The sequence below is a fragment of the Cervus canadensis genome, chromosome 30 (genome assembly GCF_019320065.1).
Source record: "Cervus canadensis isolate Bull #8, Minnesota chromosome 30, ASM1932006v1, whole genome shotgun sequence".
Classification (NCBI taxonomy): Eukaryota; Metazoa; Chordata; class Mammalia; order Artiodactyla; family Cervidae; genus Cervus; species Cervus canadensis.
In genome coordinates this window covers 41,883,914-41,910,378 of record NC_057415.1, presented here as the reverse complement: position 1 = coordinate 41,910,378, position 26,465 = coordinate 41,883,914, and the positions used below count along the sequence as shown (strand labels likewise).

Below are 26,465 nucleotides of genomic sequence, written 5' to 3'. Positions count from 1 at the left end.
TTTTTTTTTTTTTAATTTTTTTTCATTAGTTGGAGGCTAATCACTTCACATTTCAGTGGGTTTTGTCATACATTGATATGAATCAGCCATAGATTTACACGTATTCCCCATCCCGATCCCCCCTCCCACCTCCCTCTCCACCCGATTCCTCTGGGTCTCCCCAGTGCACCAGGCCCAAGCACTTGTCTCATGCATCCCACCTGGGCTGGTGATCTGTTTCACCATAGATAGTATACATGCTGTTCTTTTGAAATATCCCACCCTCACATTCTCCCACAGAGTTCAAAAGTCTGTTCTGTATTTCTGTGTCTCTTTTTTCTGTTTTGCATATAGGGTTATCATTACCATCTTTCTAAATTCCATATATATGTGTTAGTATGCTGTAATGTTCTTTATCTTTCTGGCTTACTTCACTCTGTATAATGGGCTCCAGTTTCATCCATCTCATTAGGACTGATTCAAATGAATTCTTTTTGACAGCTGAGTAATATTCCATGGTGTATATGTACCACCGCTTCCTTATCCATTCATCTGCTGATGGGCATCTAGGTTGCTTCCATGTCCTGGCTATTATAAACAGTGCTGCAATGAACATTGGGGTGCACGTGTCTCTTTCAGATCTGGTTTCCTCAGTGTGTATGCCCAAAAGTGGGATTCCTGGGTCATATGGCAGTTCTATTTCCAGTTTTTTAAGGAATCTCCACACTGTTTTCCATAGTGGAGACCTGTCTTTCAAACCAGCTGACAGAACCAAGATGGAAAAACCCGAGGGGACTGGTAGGACTTGAACCACAAAATGAAATAAGTTTTTAGTTTAGTTCAGGAGAATTGTTATATGTGTGTGTTGTTACTGTTTAGTCGCTAAGTTGTGTCTGACTCTTTTGTGACACCATGGACTGTGGCCTGCCAGGCTCTTCTGTCCATGGGATTTTCTAGGCAAGAATACTGGAGTGGGTTGTCATTTCCTTCTCCAGGGGATCTTCCTCACCCAGAAATTGAACCTGCATCTCTGCATCAGCAGGTGGATCCTTTAGCACTAAGCCGCCAGGGAAGCCCTAAATATGTATATATATGCATGCATGCATGCTGTCACTTCAGTCGTGTCTGACTCTTTGTGACCCTATGGCCTATGGCTTGCCAGGCTCCACTGGCCATGGGATTCTTCAGGCAAGAATACTGGAGTGGGTTGCCATGCCCTCCTCCAGGGGGTCTTCATGACCCAGGGATCAAACCTGCATCTCTTACATCTCCTGTGTGTGTATACACATATATATACACATGTGGGGCTTCCCGGTGGCTCAGTGATAAAGAATCTGCTTGCAATGCAGGAGACACAGGAGACATGGGCTCAGTTCTCAATCAGCCAAACACACACACACACACACACACACACACACACACACAGACACACACACACAGACACACACACACACAGACACACACACACACAGACACACACACAGACACACACACACACAGACACACACACACACAGACACACAGACACACACACAGACATACACAGACACACACACAGACAGACAGACACACACACACACAGACACACACACACAGACACACACACACAGACACACACAGACACACACACAGACACACACACACAGACACACACAGACACACACACACACAGACACACAGACACACACACACAGACAGACACACACACACACACACACAGACACACACACACACACAGACACACACACACACACAGACATATATATATATATATGTGGTGGCACTAGTGGCAAAGAACTGACCTGCCAGTGCAGGAGACTTAGGAGATGCGGGTTTGATCCCTGGGTTGGAAAGATTCCCTGGAGGAGGGCATGACAACTCACTCCAGTATTCTTGCCTAGAGAATCCCATGGATGGAGGAGCCTGGCAGGCCATAGCCCACAGAGTCGCAAAGAGTCAGACATGCCTGAAGCAACTTAGCATGCATATATATATATATATATTCAACAAGACAAAATAATCAACAAGGAACATTGCCCGTGCCTGGTGGTATGTGAGTGAGAGACAGATGCAGCTGGCGAGAAGGTGCCAGACGAGGAGTAAGGAGGATTGCACCATACAGCCTCCTCATCCACTTATCCAAAATAACTATTTCAGTTGTCGCCAAGCAGAGGCATAGAGATTATTTTCCCAGGAATCCTTGGGATCAAAAAGCACTTTGGCAGCTTGGCTCTTTTTTTTTTTTGCCGCTGATGGTTTTATTTAGTAAAACTTTTGAAAATGTGACTCTGTCTCAACTCTGCTGGGTGGAGCAGGATGAAGAAAGCCATGTCTATACTTGATGCTTCTTCCCAGAGGCCAGGTCTGACATGGGAAGCAGAAACTAAATGGAAAAACCTCTACCCAGGAGGGAGGCTTCAGAAGCAAAAACTTAAACCGATTTGGACAATCTTATTTTCATTTTCCAGGTTACCCTCTGCTCCTTCTCCCAGAAGGATTTGCTTCAGGGAGCCACCATCCATTTCCACTAAGTCATTTCCCTTTCTACCTTTCGTCTTGCCTGAAACCTGGGATGGTACAACCTTGGGGTAGATCCCATCAGTTGATAGGTCAAATCTTGTCAAAGAAGCTCAGGTATCTTCTGCTCTTGTTTCCAGAAAATCAGCACGGCTGTAAGTAAAGCTGACAACTTTCTGCATGAAAATGCCCTCTCAACCCAGAGTGCTTTTACACTGGCCATTGCTGCTTACGCTCTTTCCCTAGGAGATAAAGCACACCCACAGTTTCGTTCAATTGTCTCTGCCCTGAAGAAGAAAGCTTTCGTCAAAGGTATGACTTGTTTCTGACATTTGTTCAGCAAGTGTCTGATAAGCACGTTGTTGAGTCGCTCAGTTGTGTTTGACTCTTTGGACCCCATGGACTGCAGCACACCAAGCTTCCCTGTCCTTCACTATCTCCCGGAGTTTGCTCAAACTCACGTCCATCGAGTCAGTGATGCCATCCAACCATCTCATCCTCTGTCGTCCCCCTTTCCTCCTGCCTTCAATCTTTCCCAGCATCAGGGTCTTGTCCAAGGAGTCAGTTCTTCATATCAGGTGGCCAAAGTATTGGAGCTTCAGCTTTAGAATCAGTTCTTCCAATGAATATTCAGGGCTGATTTCCTTTAGAATTGATTTGTTTGATCTTCTTGCTGACCAAGGGGCTCTCAAGAGTCTTCTCCAGCACCACAGTTCAAAGTTCAATTTTTTGGCACTCAGCCTTCTTTATGGTCCAAATAAACAGGTAGCATCCGCTAATTCTGGGAAAGCGTGGGGGCATGCAAAGTAGAGTGAGACAGAATCCCTGCTCTCAAGGAACAAAGACCTCACAATACAATGTAATAAGCACTGTTATAAGTCCTGCTATTCATTTATTTAGTCACTCATTCACCACATATTTATGCATTCCTTAATTCAACAAATGTGTATGGAGTACCTCCTATGTACCAGGCTTTGTTCTAGGCTCTGGGAATAAAGCAAAAGACAAAAAAGAAAAAGGTCCAGGCCTTCATGAAATTTATATTCTGTTTAGTGAGAGAACATGATCAATAACTAAAACATTGCATATAGTGACTATTCAGTGATATAGTAACCTGTTTAGTGATGACTGATATGAAGAAAAATAAAGCAAGGAAGGGAGAGAAAGTGAGGGGATTGGTTGTAATTTCAAACAGGATGGTCAGGCTTAAGCCTCATTGAGAAGATGGTATTTCAGTCAAGACCTGAAGGAAGTGAGGAAGCAAACCCGTGGCTTTCTGAAAGGGTATTTCCTGACAGAGAGACAGTTTATGAAAATGCCTGAGGCAGGAGCTGGCCTGGTGCTCCAAGGAAGGAAGGCAAGGAGCTCCGGTGACGAGAGAAGTGGGGTGGGGGCAGGAGGGTGTCAGGGGAGGAAAAGGCGAGGGGGCGCCGTGCAGGACCCGGGCGGCACCGGAGCCCTGCAGGCCTCCTGCACGCAGCGTGGGATGTGCGCACCACGGGCGAATGCAGGCTGAGATCCAGCTTTTGCTCCACTACCCCAACCACGCTCCCTGGTTTGGGTCGGCCTCTACGCAGGGCAAGCAGTGCCTGAGTCTGATTCATATCAAGGTCCTCTGGGGGCCAGTGGGATTCCCCAGAACCTTAACTTCCACTTCAGTGAGAAGGGAAGTCATTGGAGGCCTTTGAACAGAAGAGTGCATGACCTAGCTTATATTGTACCAGGCTGACCCAAAGCCATATGTTTCATTTTGAAGAATAAAGACATTTCTTCCTATGGGTCAAGAGTAAAGAAATACAGAGGAGTAGTGGTCATTGGCCAATGTGCCTTGACCGGCACTGGCGTGGTTGGGTACTTCTGAGCCCTCTCCTGGCTGAAGTTTCCTAAAAGTTTAATAAATACTACATGAGGTTTATCACCATCTACAAAATTGGACTTCTGTCATCATTTAAAAAATGACTGAATCTCAACATATACTTCAAAACCACTTCTATAATACTTTTCAAATAACACAAAAGAAATATCTTGGGTATTGTAAGAAATGAATCGTAAAATAATAGAATTTAAGAGCTAGAAGGGAATGTATTAGTTCACATAATATTTGAACTGAAACTATCTTTAGAAACCAAAACCTTCATTCCAAAAAAAAAGCCTTCAAGAGGGAGGGAAAACATTTTGTCCCTCAAGTCAAACAAGCAAGGTAATTCTGAGTTGTAAACAGATACATCAGAATTTTGAGGGCGGGGGGATGTTGGAGTGATGGAGTTGGAGGTTGAGGTTAGCAGATGAAGAACTGTTACATCCAGAATGGATAGCAACAAGGTCCTACTGTATAGCTTGGAAACTATAGTCAATATCCTATGATAAACCATAGATATAGATGTATAAAGCTTCCCAGGTGGCTCAGTGGTGAAGAATTCACCTGCCAATGCAGGATACATGGGTTTGATGCCTGGGTTGGGAAGATCACCTGGAGTAGGAAATGGCAACCCACTCCAGTACTGTTGCCTGAGAAATCCCATGGATGGAGGAGCCTGGTGGGCTACAGTCCATGAGGTCGCAGAGTTGGACACAACTGAGTGACTGAACACAGCACACACACAGCACAGAACAATAAAAACCAAATACAATCTAGAAACTAATTTATGAAAAGTGCCACCTATATGAAACTGTCTTTAGGGTTTTAAATTGGGAGGAGATAGAAGAGTTAAGGTTTGGGTGTGATCTCAAAATTTCCGAACTGTGGTTTTTTTTTCTATCAAGGAGAAACGTTCTCTAATTTTTTTGGTAGTGTCAATAATAACAATAAGTGTATATGTATATATATATATATATATCTGGCGCTTTCTCATTTATAAAAACATTTACATTTGGTATCTCACTTGAGTTTCACCGCAAGGAAAAAAGCACTGTCTACACTTCAGGGAACTGAAAGAATCACAGAATGAAAAGAATCCATCCAAGTTTACAGGTCTGTTAGTAGCCGAGTAGAGACTAGAACCTGGGTACTGTTAATAATTCCAGTTTCCTGCCGTTTCCATTCTACCATACAAAAGTATGTGTAGTACATGTAGATGTTCCATGCTGACTTTCCTGAATAAAGACAAACAGCCTTGTTTTTTTTATTTTTATTTTTATCGAAGTATAGTTGATTTACAGTGTTGTGTTGGTTTCAGGGGTACAGCCAAGTGATTCAGCTATCTATCATCTATCTGTCTGCCTGTCTATCTATCTGCTCATATTTAGATTCTTTTCCATTATAGATTAAAACAGCCCTGTATTAAGAGATCTTGTTCGTATTGGTCACCTTGAGAAAATTCTTCTTCCAAAAGAATATGAAACTTTTGAAAACCAGAAGGCCACTGCCAGAAGAAACTTCTAGAAACCTGCTAGAATTGCTATGCCAAATTCACGTTTTTCATGATATTTACCAGTGTGATTTGTTGATGTTTAGGTAATCCACCCATTTACCGCTTTTGGAAAGATGATCTTCAGCAGAAGGACAGCTCCGCACCTAGTGCTGGCACAGCTCGTATGGTGGAAACCACAGCCTATGCCTTACTCACCAGTCTGAACTTGAAAGACATGAACTACGTGAATCCAGTCATCAAATGGCTATCAGAAGAGCAGAGATATGGAGGTGGCTTTTATTCAACCCAGGTAATGCTTCTTTCTCTCATGTTATCTTCCTGGAGATATTTCTAGTGCCTCCCACACCACATATTCCACACTCCTTCTGGCCTCCATGGTTCTGTCACCAAACGAGCACACTAAAGGGATGAGTAAATGACTAGAATCAAGGACCCCAAGGAACATCTGCATTGACACCCTTCTCATGCAGAGGCGAAACTCAGCTCCAGGAGTTTCGTTCACAGAGTTAGTGGCAGAACCAACATCAGAACTCACACCTCCAAACTCCAAGCCCAGAACTTCCTTTACGATTCTCAGTTACCATGAAGGGCTAGGAGAGTTATCAGCAATTATATTAATCCTATATAAGAAACAGTGGCAAAAAAAAAAGAAAAAAAGAAACAGTGGCTGCCACGTAAACAAAGGCACTGATGTTCCTTTCCACAATACTAAATGAAAAGTAAGAGGAATACCAATTATTAGCATGTTTATTTGTCTACCTACCAATGTAAACTCATTGGAATATGTGTATTTTGCATTATAACTACCATGTCGTTGTATAGTGTACATCTACACTCAGGTTTATCTCAAGTGTTAGCATCTTCCCTGTTCCTTGGATGCTTGGGCAATGACAGGGTGTGTGTGTATGTATATAAAATTTAGAGCTAAAGGTGTCCTTCAGGGTGATGTCAGTGATCATCTAATTCTAATCAGGGGGAGGAAATGGGTTTCACCATAGGTACAACTGGAGGCTTAGAGAAAAGAGGACACCACTAATGAGTGCTGGGAGACATGGGAGAGAAGGTAGCCACAAATTTGCTCTCTCTGATTCAACCACATCTCCCAATTCTGTAGATGAGGAAGACAAGCTCTAGAAAAATTAAGTTCATCCCACTAGTGGTAAAAAGAACCTGCCTGCCAATGCAGGAGACATAAGAGACATGGCCTTGATCCCTATGTGAGGAAGATCCCCTGGAGGAGGGCATAGCAATCCACTCCAGTATTCTTGCCGGGAGAATCCCAATCACAGAGGAGCCTGGCAGGTTACAGTTCATAGGGTTGCATAGAGTTGGACATGACTGAAGCGACTTAGCACTCATGCACACATTTATTCCTTCAGCAAATAATTGTTGAATAACTACCACGTGTGTACCTGCTAAATGTAATGGATGCCAAGAAAGATGTACTATTGCCCCCAAGAATCTCACATCGCAGTGGGGGGATGCCCGTGATAAACTCTACATAAAGTATTACCAATTGAGAAGAATGCTCTAAGGAGCAGAAGGGAAGAACATTGAAACAGAATCATGAGAAGGGGGAGATTCTTTATGTCTTCACTGTGGGGCTAGTTAAGCTTAGATGTGAGGATGGGAAGGAGATCCACAGTTGTGCGAGGAGTTGGAGGCATTCTGGAAAGCATGACTTGCCTGAGGTCACATGCTCAAGACCCATGGAGAACCCGGATATGAGCCACACTGCCTTCATACTTACTGGTAGAGGGAGACTCTTCTTCCTCCTCCACACAGGGGCCCTTAACTAGTTCCACTCAGTCACCTGGAGTTTCATCACAGGCGATGCTTACTCACCTTCTCATAGGAAAGTGTATTTGTAAACAGGGGGTATGTAAATGAGTAAACCTATGTTTGTACCTTGCTGTTTGTTGATAGGATACAATTAATGCCATCGAGGGCCTGACAGAGTATTCGCTCCTGGTTAGAAAACTCCACTTGAACATGGATATCAAAGTGTCTTACAAGAATAAAGGTGACCTCTACCATTATAAGATATCAGAGAAGTATTTCCTTGGGAAGCCAATAGAGGTAAATAAAGAATTTTTTCAAGTAATATTTTATAACTGGATGGGACCTTCGAGACAATCTGTTCTGCCCTTCTTATACAAACCTAAGATGAGTGCCTACCATGTCCTAGGCAGGGATGCCCGCTCTGTCCTGGGCACTGAGGATCCAGAGGTAAAGCACAAAGAGCCCTTGTCCTGTAGAGGGGACAGTCGTTGCAGCAAACAGTGAAGACTGAGGTCTTCGCTAGGTTCACGGAAGGACACGGGGAGCCTCCTGAGCCAGGCTGAGAGTTGAGAGCCGTTTTTCAAATGCATCCAAATGGGCAGGATGAATCTGGAAGAATCAGAAGGAGTTAGCCAGGCGAAGAGAATAGCACACACAAAGCTTGGACAGCAGAGTAAGAGAGAAGACGCACTCGGGAATCTGCCAGTGGGTCCAGCCGACCCCGGACACAGGCATGCTGTGGCCACGCTGGAGATGGTCTGCAGGTCGCCCAACAGCCTATCCCGTGTCCTTTGCTACTACTGGGTTTTTAAAAATGAAAATCCTGATGGCCAACGAGAACTTCCCGAGGGAAAAAGTACTCTGGAAAAACAAGGTTCCGCATCAGTAATAGTAGCTATCGGTATACAGATGCTGACATGTATTTTTTTTAATTACCACATTTTAGATTATTTAAGGTATATTTAAACATACAAATAACTGGAAATAGTTGTTACTGTCCATAGCCTTTTGTGCAAAGTAAATAAGCATGAGGAATAGTACTGAATGCAAACATCTTTCCAGGCACCTCTCAATGACGACCTCGTCGTCCTAACTACTGGACAAAACAGTGGCTTGGCTACAGTGCATGTGAGTATTTTGTGGAGAACAACTTGATTGAGGTTATATGTCAGCTAATAGTAAGTGATCTAAAAGAAGGAGACTTTGCCACAAAGTTATAGAAATCTGGGCTTGGGTAACCATAACTGAGGTAAGAGTCATTTATCATTCTTTCTGGTTATCTTGATAGCTATCCCCACAGTTTCTTTTTGAAAATGGCTGTTAATCTTCATATGTGTGTGTATTTCTAGAAATTATATATATGTATATGCATATAGGTGTATAGAGATAATTTTTATGCTTACATGTATATGCATATGACGTGTGTATGTATGTATACATTCACACGTATATACATGGATGCTGAGGTTAGTAACAGTCACATCTCATTTATCCAGCATCACTCCTGACTAATGTGTATATGTAAGGGCTTAAGTGTCTTCTATTTTTAGCCACAGGCTGCATGGACACACATAAACAGTTTAGAAAATCTAAGCTGTAACTGCCAAATGCCTAAAATAATACAAATGACATATTCTGAGCATAAATTAACATTAACATTAACATATTCTGAGCATAAATTAACATTCTCCTGATTATTTAATTGTGCACTCCTCTTTAGAACGTTTATTCCTTCAAAGACTGTTTATAAGATTGCATGCGGGTGGGAAGATGGACGGTCCACTGTTCTGTCACTTCTGGTTGCCCTCACTACACCTACTTCTGGCAGCAGCCCTGCCCGTCCATGCACACCTATAATTTGTTGTTACCACAGTGGTTTGTGGGCTGGAGAAAACCATACTTCATGACCTTGTGATGTTCTATGTAAAAATAAAGTGTACAGGCACAAGGATGAAAGTCTTAAAAACTTTCCTGCAGAGTGAGGTGCTCAGATTTGACTGCGTGGAATTTGGACCAAAGTTCTGCCTGGAGAGAGATCATTTTTATCTTACTTTGGGCTTCTCAGTTAGTCTCAAATTGTGGAGTTTGCCAAAAGTCCAGCTGCTGGGAAAATGGGTCTTTAATGCATCCCATTTGCACTGGGTGATAAAAATACTTGCATCCGGTTTTCAGCCTCAATGCTGCCATAATACCTTTTACACTCCCCATTTTAAACAGTCTCCTTGTTTACTTGTCCCAATATAGGTAAAAACTGTGATTCACAAAATCAGTACCTCGGAGGAAGTTTGCAGCTTCCATTTGAAAATTGAAACCCAGGAAATTGAAGGTAAAACAGCATGATTTACACTATAATGTTGGCTAAGCAAAAAGAATGCTGAAGAGCTTCTCTGATTAGGAAAAATCTGCTAAAGTAATTTCTCATTCAAATTCTTTAATAGGTTGACATCTGAGTAAACATAACTGCCATTTATTATAATAGAGGTAGCTCATTAATAACAGCTGGAAACTGAGACTAAAGAACAATATCTAGGTTAAATGTATCCACTGTTGATCCAAAAATTGTTCTGACTAAAAAAACTTTTAAAAATGTAACTAGGATCTAGAGAAGTGAGATGGGGTGGGTGTTGGGAGGTTCAAGGGAAAGGAGGCAGGTATACTTATGGCTGATTCATGTTGCACGACAGAAGCCAACACAATTTTGTAAAGCGATCATCCTCCAAACAAAAGTCGATTAAAAATAAAAGCTAAGAAAAAAGAAAAAGAACGTAACTAGGGACTTCCCTGGTAGTCCAGTGGCTAAGGCTTTGCCTGGTCAGTCCCTGGTCAGTGAACTAAGATCCCACATGCCTCGCAGCCAAAAAAATGAAACATGAAAGCGAAAAAAAAAAAACAAAACAAAACAGAAGCAATATTGTAACAAATTCAATAAAGTCTTTAAAAGGAAAAGAAGAATGTAACTAGCAGTAGGGGCCTAATTTCAGAACCTTGAATGTCTGTTAATAGTTTTATGTCTGTGCTCCATTCCCAAGCCCTGAATTTCTCTCATCACTCTGTTGGGCTTCTATCCCATACCCTTTCTGTATCCCTAGGAGTCTGGCAAATGCACATCTCCCTGTCTCTACCTTCAGCTTGGTCTCTTCAGGACCAATGAGTCTCTCTTAATGCGCCTGTCTTTTCTCTACATGTGGCCCTCACATCCCTCTTCTGATGGGCTGGTTCTCCTGTCCCAGTCTAGAAGCAAGGCCACTTGCACACCCCAGTCCTCCTTGACCCATGGCCTTGGGACCAGGGTGCGTGCTGTTCCTCTGCCCTGATAGCTTCTGTTTGTGACTCAGCGTCCTCTTCCTGCAGGAAATTTCCAACTGCCAGAGAATCTAGATATGGGCGCCTCCTCCCTGCCACCTCCCCCAGACACGTTACCAACACAGATCTGCCTTAAATGACTCCTTCCTTATTAAGTTCTTGGAGAGCAGAGAACTGTTCTAATGATTTCAAACAGTTCCTGGATTGCCAGGAGCCAACTGACCACTCCATTAAAACCAGAATTTCCATTAAAGTCATCAAAAGTGCCAACTTCCAAATCTCAAATCATTTTTAAGTGTGTTCAGAGGCCTGCTCATTAATGATTCTGTTCTGACATGTTCCAGAACAAGCTAAAAACAGCTTACTCTTATTTTTGTTTGTTTGTCTGTTGTGTGTGCCAGCCTCCAGCTACAGCAGCTCAGAATACAAGCGCATCGTGGCCTGCGCCAGGTGAGCCCGTCTCCACTGGGGGACAGTAGATTTCAGGGCTTTGCTTCTGCCAGAGTATTCCCTCTCCAAATCTTTTTGAATGATAAAGATGTCCAGAAGATGTGAAATTGTTCACTTTTTTAAAAATGTGAAATATTTTTAAACAGCTACTTACTCTACAGAACAGTTTTATTTTGCTCATATACACTTTTTTCTCCCATTTTTGGCCTTTTTCTAATTCAAATGCTATATTATTAATTTGCCTTCCAGAAAGGTAGATTATGATATATAAGTATTAGGAAAAGAGCAAAGTATTCTCTCAGAAGCGGCTCCTACTCTTTTACTTAGAAAAATCACGTTTGCCCAACAAAATCCCTGGTCATTAGCAGCCAGCCAGTGGTTCTCAAATCAGGTTGTACATTGAACTCATCTGGAGAGCTTTTAGAACTCTGCAGAATTCTGTCCAACCTCACACCCTGCAGGGTCTTCTAATGGTAGCCAGGGCTAAGAACCTTGGATTACCCTTAGCAGACTAACTCCAAGGCCTAATTTGACCTAAATTGACCACTAGTTGCTACTAGTAACAATTTATCATAAATATAATGACTTGCAGGGGCTTCCCAGGGGGCTCAGAGGTAAAGAAAGAATCCACCTGCCAATGCAGGAGATCACCTGCAATGCAGGAGAAGCAGGTTCTATCCCTGGGTTGGGAAGATCCCCTGAAGGAGGAAATGGCAACTCACTCCAGTATTCTTGCTTGAGAAATTCCGTGGACAGAGGAGCCTGGCAGGCTGCAGTCCATGGATCTCAAAGAGTTTGACACAGCTGAGCAACTGAGTGCACATGTGTGCGTGCACACACACACACACACACACACACAATGACTTAACGCAATTGTATTATCATTCTGGAAGTCAGAAGTCCTCAAACCAAGGTGTTATTGGGGCCCTCTTCCTTCTGGAGGCTCCAGGGGAGCCTTTTCCAGATTCTAGAGATACCTGCTTTCCTTGGCCTGAGCTTCTCTCCCTCCATCTTCAAAGCCAGCAGCACAGCATCTTTTAGTATCTCCCTCTGACTCAGACCCCTGATTCCACCATCATATCTGCTTCTCTGATTCTCCTGCTTCTTTCCCTTATCAAGACCCCTGTGATCACATTGGACTCACCTGGATATTCAGGAGACTCTCCCTGGCTCGAGAGCCTTACCTTAATCACACTGCAAGTCCCCTTTGCTATTTAAGGTAACAGAGTCACAAGTTTGGGGATTAAGAGATGGACACCTCTGTGGACCATTGTTTTGCTTACCAAGCCACCATCCTAAAACGTTTATGAAAATATGCCTATATACCTTGGTGATCACACAGTGAATCAGGTAGTGGAAGAGTCAGAACTAGAACACAGGCTTCTTCCTTCTTCTTTCTACCACCCCTTAAGACCTCCTGTTCTGTTCTATTTTCTTGATTCTTCCTACTCTCAACAACAGTGATTTCTATGGCTGGTATTTTGCTGTTTATACTCGTTATCACACATGATGCAAAGCATTCAGAATGGGTAACTTAGAAATTCCATGCAGTTATGTCATCGATTAGAGCTGAAAAGGATTTTAGGAACGATATAGTAGTCCCCTTATTTTAGCGGTAAAGAAACTGAGGCGCCAGGAGGTGAAGGACCCTGCCAAGTTCTCACAGTTAGAGGTGGAGCACAACGCCCGGTCCAGTTTCTAAGCCGCCTCCTTCCGGCAGCGTTATCTGAGACCGCCAGCCTTAAGGCACAGCACGCTGTTTCTCAGCTGCTCCACCTCATCTCCCAGCCTTGTCTGTGATCCCAGGCCAGTCCCTCTCCTCTCAGGGTCCCTTCATCAGCTAGGAAAGTCCCGCCTTCCGTCCTGGGCCAGTCTCTGCCCTCTGCTCTCCCTCCACACCCTTCTTCGTTCCCTAAGGTCCTGCTGGGGCCACGCTTCCTCAGGCAGCTCCAATGCTGCCATTCCTGCTTTGGGCACCTCTCTTCCTGCAGACAGGGTGTGATCACTGTCTAAGTCCCTAGCATGTCTTGCGGGGAGGGATGAGCAAATTTGTTCTGGGCAAAGCTAGAATCAGTGTGTGGGACCTACAGGGAGGCACCCCGAGTGAACACAGGAAGGGCTGTGTGGTAGGATAGCTAGACACCTGGAAGGCAGCTTCTGAAGGACTCGGGTAACTGTCAGCAAATCGCCTCACTTCTCCAGGCCTCTTCTGTAAAGCAAGAATACTGGACTACCTGATCCCAAAGCACCTTCCAGTATTTCTACAACGCTGCTATGCTTAAAAAGGGCTCTCATAAAAAAGTTATTAATTTGCATTCCATATTGTTAATATACAAAAGAAAGCAATAGAGATATGGCATTCAGTATTCTATCCTTTGGGTTTTTTGTTTGTCTTTTTTTTTTTTTTAATAAACTGGGGACAGAATGTTCAAAAAAAAAACCAGGTAGAACATGCTTTTGGCTTTATGATGCTGAAGTTGGGTTGGACAGATTCCAAATGTAACTGTGTAGTACTTATTCATGTGAGAAATTCTTTGCCTTCAAATGCACACTCTCCTGATTTAAGAAAATGCCAGCACAGTTTCTATGTTGAGAGGGTCTCTTTCGTGTATTTAGCTTTTTACAACTTCTCCGTTGTATTCACAAGAAAAGAAAAAAGGATTTCATTTCTCTCCTTCTCTCGGAACAAAATGCCTTTGGGAAGGATTGCTGTCTTTGGCAGCAGGCAAAGGGCTTCTTGAAAGGAAGGTTTCTGTTCCATGGTTGAAACAGTCACCATGGCAACCAGTCATCAAGGCTGCAGAAACTTTTCTTAGACACTCTCCACTCAGGAGGCCCTTTTCCGTCGTGTTGACAGAGTATTTGCATCTGTGAGCCAGAGTTCTCCACTTTTGGTGACACTCATTCATCCAATCACTGGGATGCTGGATGCCGTATTTTCAGTTACACGTTGCCTTATATTTTGTTCCAAATTATTAATCTGGTGAAGAATGGGGTTAAATTTTATAAGCCAGAAAGTTTATACTATTTACATTTTTATGGCAAATATGATATCTCAAACTTCTAACAGGGTCTGCTTTATACATGCTTGATAAGATATGATTGGGGAAAAGAGATTCCTTATCACCTCACTAATTTGAATAATAGCTCCCATTTCACTCATACTTATTTTGAGGGGTGAGATCAGTTCATCTTCCCTCTATGAAGCTGTCTCCCCAGGCTCTTCCTTTAATCCTGGCTCCTCTCCCAAGTTCTACTCTCAAATGTTCAGTTGTCTCTCCCACATCTTGAGGCAAGAATCTAAAACTCAACCTTTGCCGAACACACTCCGATCCAGTCCCTACCCCACCAGCCTTCTCCTCTTTTAGCATTAACTCTGATTAATTGTAGCAACAGGCCTCTCTGCCTCTCAAAACAAAGTCTTGGAATTATAACTTTAAAGCACGTTTATACTTTTTCAGAATCAATTTTACAAATAAGAAAATGAACTCTAGAAAGGGGAAGTAATTTGTAGAACTCTCTCAGCAAAACTGGGATAAAACCCAAGCTTTCTAATTCCCCATTTCAGTATTCTTTCCCCTCACACCAGAGAGGCAAAGACAGAATAAACAGAATTGCCCATGTCACTCCCTCTGCCTGTCTCCTCAGCTTCCCCATGAGCACAATTCCTGGACAAAGTGCAGTCCTTGAAACATTTTTTTTAAATAAAATATCTATTGTGAAAATTTTAGAAAATAGAGAAAAACATGGGAAAGAAAAAAGATAATCTCTTATGAGCTCATCTTCCAGAGAAAGTAGCTGCTCAAGTAGTGTTCCTTCCAGTCTATTTCTGAACATGCTTATAAAGTCTCTTACCAATATACAGTTAATTTTTTTTCTTCAAATATGCTCTGCTAGAGAAAGAATTAGGATGAGAATCAATAGACTTACGAAGCCCTGAGGTGAACTAGTCATGTGACCTTGAACAAATACCTTACTCCCACCCTCAGTCTCCTCAACTAGCTAATTAAGAGATTGGACGGAATAGCCTTTATGATCTCCTCCAACTCCAGAATGGTGGTCCGCCGAGGTTACTGGTCAAGTGAGGACAGGGTTGGGAGAGATGATGCAGAGATCGCTTTAAAATTCAGAGATTATAATACATACATCATAAAGAAGCAAATAATTGGAGACTCGAATTAGAAAGTTAAAGCCTACCAAGGAACAGGCCTTTTCTTCAAGAATCTTATCCATTTACTTGTTCCATGTCCTCATCTCTACCTTATTTCAGCTACAAGCGCGGCAGTGAAGAATCGTCATCTGGGTCCTCCCATGCGGTGATGGATATCTCTCTGCCTACTGGAGTCAGTGCAAACCCAGAAGACTTAAAAGCTGTAAATGTCTTCTCTTAAATATTGTTATGGATACTTGCTTTTATTTACTGCATTATTTTACAAAGCTATTTCCATTCATTCTGTGTCACTTTCTTAGACTCTCCCAGAATATTCTTTTCAAACTGAGAGTCTACCTAAGTTTTTATTTTTCAAAGTGAAACAGGGGCAAGTATTATGCTTGCATGGACAGAATAATGTGAGTGCATGTGATGACATGTTCAGACTTTTTCAAGAGGAGGAGCTGTTCTTCAATGTCTTTAAATAGTGGATTACATCCCCATGACCTCACATTCCATCACTGGGTGAATGCACTCAAACAGAAAGGTCGCGAAGTTAAATCTGAGCTTTTCTCTCTGTACCCTTAGCTTGTGGAAAGGGTGGATCAATTATTAACTGATTACGAAATCAAAGATGGGCATGTTATTCTGCAACTCAACTCGGTAAGTTCCACCTCTCACCATTTTTCATTTTTTATTACTATGTAACAGCTGCTGCCTAAAATATTTTGAGTCTTTTGTCTCTCATGATTTTCTTAATCTTTGAATTTGTCAAACAGATTCCTTCCGATGAGTTCCTTTGTGTTCGATTCCGGATAATTGAACTTTTTGAAGTTGGGTTTCTGAGTCCTGCTACTTTCACAGTGTATGAGTACCACAGACCAGGTAATCAACTCTACTCTAAAATTTCTTCTGAAGACTGCTTTGTATTTATTATGGAATTTGAAGAAAGGCACTTGAGGCCTGCAGATTTTATATATTTTCCTCTCTCAGGGCTCACTCTGCACAAACGTCCCCACTTGGACAAACGACCAGTGGGTGACTCTAAATGAATCACTTCACCTCTCTGGTCCTCAGTCTCTTCCTGTTTAGAATAGGTAAACTGGGCTAGACTGCTCCCACTTAAATTCTTCACCTCAAGTTTATCTTTGGTGTTTACTGTTCCCACTGCATCTCTCCTTTTTAGAGCAGGCCGTTTACCCTACTATTATTTTCAGCCTTCACAGAATCAGCTTCTCCTCCACCTATATTCTCATCACATTTTGCAGAGAGCTCTATCATAGCACTTGTCACGTTGCATCGTTATTATTTGTTTGTGTGTCTTTGTGCACACCCCAGAATATTTTTGTCCTTCTGTCCCGAGTATCTAACCCAGTGTCAGGCACATAACATGTGTCAATAAATGTTGAATGAATGACCTCTGCATTTGATCATTTAGCCACTTCTGATAACTCTCCACCTCTGGAGAGCCCTTTGGTTCACAAGGCAGGAGACTTCACTTTGGACAGTTCTACTTGTTAAAACTCAAAAGTGAACCAACGCTCTGAGACCCATTCAATCTAGTTTCATTCTGAAATCATAGATTATGATACAAGCCTCTCCTTGAAAAAGAACTACACACACACACACATACACACACACACACATGTGTGTGTTTCTTTTCTCCTCCTGAACAATAGGAAAAAAAAAAACAATGTTTTTCTTCTCTAGCCTCAATAATTACCAATTGTAATTCTTTCAATAGACTCTCATGTACATAATTTATTTCTTCTCATTCATTGAAACACCAAATACTTTCATTCTCAGAAATGAATATGCAAGAGTAAGATTTCAAGCACACAGCGGGGAATATTTTGAGGGTAGAGGGGCCTGTGTTAGGACAGACAGTTCCTAATTTAGCTTTCCTGGGCCTCAGCTACAGAAAGAGGGTTTGGAGTGGGTGACCGAGGAGCCACGGGCGAAATTCATTGATGGGTAAATTGTGTGTTCGCCAAGCCACCTCTTCTAACCACACTTTCATTGCCACAGATAAACAGTGTACCATGTTTTATAGCACATCCTACACCAAGCTTCAGAAAGTCTGTGAAGGAGTGGCATGCAAATGTATCGAAGGTAAGCTTCATTTAATGCGTTCAGGCTGTATTCTTGTTTAAAGCAGCCGCCATAATCTGGGGCTAATCTGGGGGGAGCCGTTTGACAAACTGTCATTTCTCAGAAGAAGGAATGTAATCTCATCTGACGGAAAGCTCATTCCTTGAGCGCTGTAAGGCTACATCTTGACAGCTCCAGAACAACCTGATAGTTCCTCCCGTGTGGAGAAACTCCATCAGGTGGTATATCATCAGAAAGAGAACATGATGTGAAATCCTTACCTTTGACCTGGTCTTTTTAGTGCAATAGGACCATTGCTTAAAAGAACAGAGGCTCTGGAATGAGCCACTATCTCCTCTTTCCTTCCCCTAGTCCTCCCCAGTTAGTGACGTTCTCCATTCAGTCTTCTGCCAATCAAGGCAGCCTTGTTGGCCAAAGAAAAGCCCCAGAACTCAACAATAATCAACTGCCGACTCCATGAGGGTCTGAGTTGATTTTGGTTTTCTTTTGTTTTTCAAAATCCCTAAAATCTACACATTCTTAGGTACTTATTTCTCCTTCTTACAGCATAAACTGGTCATCAATTTGGTTCCTTCAAGAGATTTTTGATAGCACTCAAAATGGGAAAATGTCCTCCTCTCTTCAATAAAGCATATATATTTCTGAAGAGCTGAGTGTGGAGTGACTACCCATTCTAAGCCCCATGTTCAAGATTTTGGTTTTTTTTTTGTTTTGGTTTTGGTTTAAATACTGTTTCACTTTATGGAAGAGGAGAAAATGGACAGATCTTAGGAATCTGATATTTGTAAGATTATATTGGATTGTCTCAGGGCAGATAAGAGAAAACTGTGTTTACTCCCAAAGGTTCCTTACGTTAACCTAACTTGTGCTGTCTTTCACAAAATCCAGCTGACTGTGGGCAAATGCAGGCAGAATTGGATCTGACAATCTCTGCAGCTACTAGAAAAGAAACAGCATGTAAACCAGAGATTGCATATGGTAAGTTCGAAAGTTTAATATATAGTTCCATTAAGCATGACATTTTATGAAAACATGATCAGTTAGGAAGATCTACAACTTTACACAGTGATTACACAGATGCAACATTCCATGTGCTCCCTTGAAGGAAAATGTCATCAATTTTCAGCATTAACATGCAAAGTTATTTATCCTTCAGCAAAGAAATATGATTTTCATTAAAAATGATAGGAGTGTGGTGCACACACAGCCAAAACAGTTTATTCCACCAGACCCCATTGAATTAAAAGTGCTAAAACATAGTCAAAGAGAACATTTGAGAAGCCACAGAGGTATATGATTTCACTACTGCATTCTTCTGGTTGATCAAGCAGAAACAGAAACAAAGATGGTTTGGGGGGTCTGAGTGTTTTCCAAAATCCCTCCAAAGACAAGGTAAAAATATCAGTACTAAATGATTTTTAATATATCACCATTGCAGTCCACATTTGGGACTCTCTCCATTTCAAAAGGAGCATCTTCTTCTTGTCCACATCTCAGAGCTAAATCAAATGCCCAAGTAGAGTTGTAGATACAAGTTCCTCATAGAATTAGATCCTTTATTTTCTATCTATAGCTTCTAATGTTTACTTCTGTCTTTTTTAAGAAAAAGAGAATGAACAGATAGTACACGATTTCAAATTTTTCTTGACAATTGGTAGGAGGGTTTTTATAAATAAATAAGTACAGTGCTGTTCACGGAGCCTTTAGCGTTTACCAATTGTTTTCATATATGGTCTCTCACCGGTGTCCCATGAGCCTCCTTGGAGGTAACAGTGAAGAAACTGAGGCTCTGAGAGACTAAATAATTTGCTCAAAGTCATGCAGGAAGTAAGTAATAGAACTAGGATACATTCTGGTCTCTAGTATTATTTCTAGTAGCTAACTCTGAGCTCTATTAATGGAAATAACAGCCATGAGAAGAATCTTGTGTGGCTCATGATCTTTCTTTCCTTCAAATTCATCTTAGGTTTTTAAAAAATGCTAAAAAGTTGCCTAACTCAGCCAAGACCCACTGCAACTTTCAAAATATCTGAGACTTGAAAAGAATTCTATATTGTTTTAACAATTTTACCCTAAAATTTAGATCCAAATTAATTCTTTCCACCATAATAGAACAATTTTAACTCTTAAATATTAAAAAAAATCTATTTTAACACAGAGAGTACATGCAATCAGGATTTAGTTTACCACATTCAAGAAAAAGCTTAGCAGGCTCTTTTGGAGCTACAGGTTAATGATGGAATCACAGAATAGAAACAAAATTAAACAGTTCCTTCACTCCGCCTATGCCTACAGGAGGTTCATTGCCCATATCTACTATAAATAATTAAGAATCCGAAATTTAGGACATTGTTTAAGCCACTAATTTACACAGCCTTTGGTTTTGCCACAGTGAGTTTGTTCATTGAGCTCTATGTCTTGCTAGCTAGCGAGGATCTCAAAAATGAACAAAAAATTTTAGGTCATTCACTTTAACTCCAAAGAAAGCAAAAACAAGAGGATTTTTTCTCAGGTCACAAAGAAGAGACGGACCCCTTCAAGCTGGTCATTTCAGAAGTGAAGTCAAACATACCATAGGTTAAAAGTTGATGCCTGAATGAAGGGAAGACAGGCTTGAGAATGTCTCATCAAATAGCTGCCAATCCAAGCAAAGATGAGTTGGAAAACAGAGTCCTATCAAAAACCAAAGATCAAAACCAATAAAAGTAATTGAGGAATGGAGGCAAGGGAACACGGAGACTCTCATGACAGGTCAGAATGATAGATACAGGACCCCTCTGTGGGCATGCAGAGAAGGAAGAGGCTCTTCATCTTAAAAGATCAGAATCTGAACTTTACATCTAAGGCTTATTTTGTTTGTTTTGTGTGCTTTTTTAAATTTAATATTGCTCTTACTCTAATCAGCCTATTCTATAACAGTGGGCAGAGTGACTCTGTGACTCTCAGCAGAGTGATTCCTTAGAGTCATGACCAGTAGAATCTCACTGGAAGTGCTGGGGAGCCTTCTTGGAAGAAATGAGATTTACCACAAGGTGCCCATAAGAGCTTGCTACACCTCATTTTTGTTTGTTTGACAGACTCCGGCTTCTACTGGACATGGCATTAGCGGTAATAAGCATAAATTATTGTGTGTATGCTTCTTTTTACCAGCTTATAAAGTTGAGATCATAGCTGTCACTGAAGAAAATGCTTTTGTTAAGTACACTGCAACTCTCCTGGATATCTACAAAGCCGGTAAGAATTCATTCACTAGTTCTTTCATTCAACAAATATTTAGTCCTTACTATGTGGCAGGCATTATATTAGACACAAAGGACATAACTTGAATAACAGTCAGAGTTCCTGCCTTCATAAAGTTTATATTCTATTCGAGGAGACACAGTTTTTAAAAAAGGAAATGGACAAAATAAACAATCACAAAGTACTATATTTGAAACAGACATGGAGTTAATAGGGGAAATACCTTCAGAGTGATAACAGATAGCATCTTTTAGGAGATGACATTAAGAGTTAGCTATTCTTAAAGGCGAGAGGAGATGGAATCAGATGGGCAGGAGCTGGGTCGTACCGGGGTTTATAAGGCAAGGTGAGCAATTTGAATTTTATTCTAGAAGTTCAAAGGGTAGCTAATAAATGGTTTTAGGTGGGCAAGAAACATTTTCTGATTTATGATTTTAAAAACCATTCTGGCTTCAATTGAAGGGAGCAAGAGTTGAAAGAGGGAAACCAGTTAGGAGCATCTATGAAGTGCAGAGCCTTGGCTCAAAGGCCATGCGAGTTTTGATAGGATAAATGAGCTTTAGTAACCAATACAATAAAATGAATTCATATGTAAACAGCACATAAAACAACAGTTTAAAATATGTTCCCTTTTATTCCCTAAGTAAGCTAACCTACAAATTTTATAAAATTGCTTGTCAAATGATATAAATGGTAAAATGAATGATTCATTAAATCATATTTAATTCCAAATAAGTTTTTGTTGGTTTGTTTTGTTTTATTTAGAAATTGTCGGTGTTATTTTGTTTGACTCACTGTAGGGGGCCTCTGTTTGAGCTTTGATTTGACAACAAGGAACCACATCGAATTTTTCCAGTTATGTCTCTATTGAATTGATAATCATTACATGACATCTAGCCTCAAAAAGTAATTTCTTCTAATAGCAACAGTATTGTGCAAAGTACTGAACACTTTCTCAGTTTCTGCTAAGCCAGCAGTAATTACATTCAAATGTTTCTAGTCTTTATGATACCATCTAATATTTTCATGTATTTAATATATATCTATTATCAGCTAAATTATAAAAACAATTTATTGAAATGTCATGTTTAATTTTCCTAATTTTCTTAATTTTTATTCCCCCTCAGAGTTTTACAAACATAATTGACAAAGTTTCAGAATTCACGTTTTAAAAAACTTAAAAATTCATCTACTTTTGCTTTCGTCACCAAAAGCAAAAACACTTACACACAGTTAGCTTTTCTGTTGATATTTTATTTTGTTCTATATCAAATGCATACCATTCTTCACTTTGTAACATCTCTTGCTTCATTTTCATATTTCCTTTACTTATTTTTATATGATCAGTTTTACCATTTATTCATTAATCTTTCAGCTTATTAAAGCTGAAATATTTTTTCTTGAATATCTAAAGGTAATATTGACATAACTACTAGAATATCATACACAAATCACTAAAAAGTATATATATGTGTATGTATATATACACTTTCTAAATACTTACTTCTGTGTCTGTGAAAGTGAATCTATCAGGTGATGTGATTTATAAACTACCTTTGCAGTTTTAGCACTATTGGCTGCCTTTCAACGTGCCAATATTTTTCCCACTTTTATTATTGCAATTTTTGAGGTCTCCAGACTACTTCTTTATTCTGTCTAGTGTGTATTAGGTGTGTGGTTGTGAATATCAAATTTATGAAAACAGTATTTAAAGTGACCCTTGTTTGTCTTGTGTCTTGGTTGCGTCATCCGGAGACACTTGGCTCAGAAGGCACCAAACTGAAACAGCTGTAAATCTCGGTTTTTACTAAAGCCCCAGATTTCTCCCTGACGTCACACTGTGCCAATAAGGAGTCCGTGTAACTATTCCTCATTGACACCTTTGTTCTCAGTTTGATACGTGGTCCTTCCTGTGCCTTGACTTCAACAAAACCCACCGAGCCATCGTCAGAGTCTCTAATGTTTCATTTTAAGTTATTCAAAACATGTTTTATATTAAATAGTTGATTTTCTAGATGATTGAAATTTTATTACCTCGTTTATATTTCTCAAAAGCTGTGTTCTCCTTTCAGCAGGTATAAATTTTGCTGTAAGTAGGACCGTAAATCTAAGTTGTGGCACTTCGCTTTCACTTTTTTTTTTCTTTTGAAATGCTATCAAGTATTTCAAATCTGAAAATGTTTATTTTTAACCATACACTAGACTTTAAAATTCTAATAATACTTTCCAAATTTTTCTTTGCTTGATCAACACTCTGACAACATTTTTTTCTGACTTTTATTATTTCAAATGTTTCACTGTGTGAAGTTGATTTGTGATTTTTCCCCATTGATGATCACAAGTGTTCTTTATTTATAACATGATTGCCATTTTGACAAAATAGGTAAGCACTCTTAGCACTTTGATCTTTTCACAACCCAATTTTCAAGCACTTTTGCATCCAACATACATATCATAAGCAATAAGACATTCCTATTTTTACCAAAATAATCAAGTGCTTTTCATTCCAGAAATACAAATTACTTATTTTGTATCCATTATTGCCTAGTATCAAAAGATAATCCAGACTGTTCTGAACTTTGTGCAGAATCAGATGATTCCCAAGCTGTAGTTCTTTATTGCCATCATTTCTTCTCTGTTCTGTCCATTCAGAAGACTCATGTTTATGATATTTAAAAGGAAATGTTAAGAAAGTTTTGCATACTTTGTTACCTCTTCGTTCTGGCTCTTCATTTTTAACATATATAGATTTTTAATTTATGTAAAATATCAAAACACCACACATTTACCACTTACACAAGAAGTGCTGCTAAAAATAAGCCATAATAAAAACTAAACTATTTAGAATCAAGGGCAACTATGTAGTTCAAGGATAATGATGCTGTTATCCTGTGACTGGTGTTTCTCCTAAAATACAGGTGAGGATATAAATGAAAAAAAGATGAGTGATTGTTGAAACTGAGGTTAATTATTCTCCCTTCTGAATATGCTTGACATTTTCCATAACAAAAGATTTTTAAAAATAATAAGACCCCCCCCCCCGCTGACATGACATGGGGCTGACTTGGCAAAGAGTGCTGGGAAGGTTTTTTGAATGTTGCTGCAACAGGAAGTCACGTATGAATGGTCACCAGCAGAGCCTAAGCACATTAGCTTGAACTAACGTGGATGCAATGTAATTTATTTTACTAATTAAAGTTTACCACTCATGCAGTTACTATTATGTGCTATTTAGCAACAGTTTCAGAAGTTTTTCAGGATTTAATAATTAGGATGACTCAGCCAGAGTTTCAGAAAAGGCAGTGGCAGACCACTCCAGTACTCTTGCCTGGAAAATCCCATGGACAGAGGAACCTGGTGGGCTACAGTCCATGGGGTGGCTAAGAGTTGGACATGACTGAGCGACTTCACTTTCACGCCTTGGAGAAGGAAATAGCAACCCACTCCAGTGTTCTTGCCTGGAGAATCCCAGGGACAGAGGAGCCTGGTGGGCTGCCGTCTATGGGGTCGCACAGAGTCGGACACGACTGAAGCGACTTAGCATCAGCCAGAGTTTAATAACTGGATACCAGTCCTGAATATATAGCAATGAATGCCCTGTCCTGGTCTCAAGAAGTTTCCAGCCTAGCAGAGGAGTCAGGCATGTGGAGGGAAACATTATGATAGAAATTCAAGTGTAATGGGAATAAGGAGAAAACACATACTTAGGACAAAGAGCACCAGGGAATGTTTACTGAACACTGGGAGAATTGAAGATGTATTTAAAGATGGGTGAAAGAAGGAAAGTGAAAATCGCTCGGTCGTGTCTGACTTTCTGCGACCCCATGGAATAGTTTATGGAGTTCTCCAGGCCAGAATACTGGAGTGGGTAGCTGTTCCCTTCTCCAGGGGATCTTCTCAACCCAGGGATCGAACCCAGGTCTCCCACATTGCAGGCGGATTCCTTACCAGCTGAGCCACCAGGGAAGCCCCTCAACTCAGGTTCTGTTAACTCCTGGTTCTAATGAAAAGCACTTAAATAGTGCTTACTGTGTTCCAAGCACTTTTCATGTTTTAACCCACTTAACCTCACAGCAGTTCTGCAGGGTAGGTTTTACTGTGATGCCCATTTTGGGGATGAAGGATCTGAGCCTCATTTGTTCAGGCACACAGCTAGGAAGTGGCAGAGCTGGGGTTTAGCCTGGGGAGCCTGATCCCAGAGTCTGAAGTCTTAACCACAGGGACAGTGCCAATAGCCATTAGCCTGTCGATGGAAATTTACACTGAATAATAAATAGCCATGAGGAACTACAATGCTCAAAAGAGTTGAAAACTGTGACATGTGATAACCTTGCTTGTGTGTCTCTCAGGAGAAGCTGCTGCCGAGAGAGACTCTGAAATTACCTTCATTAAAAAGACAACCTGCTCCAACGCCAACCTGGAGAAAAGAAAACAGTACTTAATTATGGGTAAAGAGGCCCTGCAGATAAAACACAATTTCCGTCTCAAGTAAGTCACCAGTATTTTGGAGTCTCTGATCTTCCATCCAAAACTGAGTGCAATTTATTCTTAAACCCACTATGTGTTTCTTTCGTGCCCTGCTGTTAACCCACAAACCATTAGGAGCAGACACGAAATAATGTGAGCTTAAAACAAAGCACTCCTCAAAACCAGCAGGGCAGCTGAGGTCTCGCTGAGGATAAACCCGCTGAGTGCCCAGGTCTGACGGCTGATTTGCGGGCTCATCAACTCCCCCGTTACCGCATCTGCTCTCTCAGACGGCTCTGTTTGTAAGAGGACAGTGTTTGGATACACGTCTTATTATCTGTCTGTTTAAAAATAGACATTGAAACAGATGTTCCTGCCTTTAACCATGGGAGCCCCGAGCAGCTCATGATCTCCAGGGTTTGTGGACCTTCCCAGGGAAAGGCCAGTTCAGAGGAGCTTGGCCAGCAGCCTGACCCCTGGGCACCTGAGCAGCTTGGCTCAATTGAATTCAGCTCTTCTCTCTCTCTGGCTACCAACACAAGTGATTCATTTGCATTATTCCTTGGCAGGTACATCTACCCATTAGATTCCTCAACCTGGATTGAATATTGGCCTACAGACTCCAGGTGTCCATCATGCCAAAGATTTTTGAAGAATCTAGATGAGTTTGCTGAAGACATCTTTTTAAACGGCTGTGAAAGCGCCTGAAGGTCAGCGGCATCCAGTTTGCACTATGGACCCTGTTGTTGAAGTTTCTGCCTTTTTTTTTTTCAACGTTCACAGCTGGTCTTATTTGGAAAGTTCACTCTACTTAGAATGGGGGACACTTGCTTTTATTAGAGAACAATTTAAGAGCAGTAACTCTCTGAAATGGCATGTCCTTCGGGGGCCTGGAGACAGACGCTCATTCCAAGGTTACTGGACACCAGAAGTAATAAATTGAAACCCTCCTGAAACCTACTGCTCAGGAATGCTTGCTGGGGACAAAGAATAGCCCCACTGAAATGTAGTATCTTACAAAAACACGGCCTTGCTTGAAAGAAAATACCACTGAACAGAAAACCGATCATTAAAGCCTGACTTTGCTTTCAAAA

General features: G+C 41.0%; 1 protein-coding gene and 1 long non-coding RNA gene across 2 annotated transcripts in view; both read left to right on the top strand.

Moving 5' to 3' along the window:
- Window positions 1-26,465, top strand: part of C5 (complement C5) — a 96,445-nt gene extending 69,980 nt beyond the window's left edge. Inside the window, exons 32-41 of the mRNA XM_043453710.1 lie at window positions 9,894-9,975; window positions 11,354-11,402; window positions 15,673-15,775; window positions 16,141-16,215; window positions 16,332-16,437; window positions 17,581-17,664; window positions 18,553-18,642; window positions 20,815-20,898; window positions 25,254-25,392; window positions 25,941-26,465. Of these exons, the coding sequence (XP_043309645.1) occupies window positions 9,894-9,975; window positions 11,354-11,402; window positions 15,673-15,775; window positions 16,141-16,215; window positions 16,332-16,437; window positions 17,581-17,664; window positions 18,553-18,642; window positions 20,815-20,898; window positions 25,254-25,392; window positions 25,941-26,079 (951 nt within the window). The 3' untranslated portion in view covers window positions 26,080-26,465. The remainder of the gene's footprint in view (window positions 1-9,893; window positions 9,976-11,353; window positions 11,403-15,672; window positions 15,776-16,140; window positions 16,216-16,331; window positions 16,438-17,580; window positions 17,665-18,552; window positions 18,643-20,814; window positions 20,899-25,253; window positions 25,393-25,940) is intronic.
- Window positions 7,871-8,779, top strand: LOC122432011. Its single transcript, XR_006266693.1, has 2 exons — window positions 7,871-7,946; window positions 8,712-8,779. It is a non-coding gene; the product is annotated as an uncharacterized LOC122432011 (long non-coding RNA).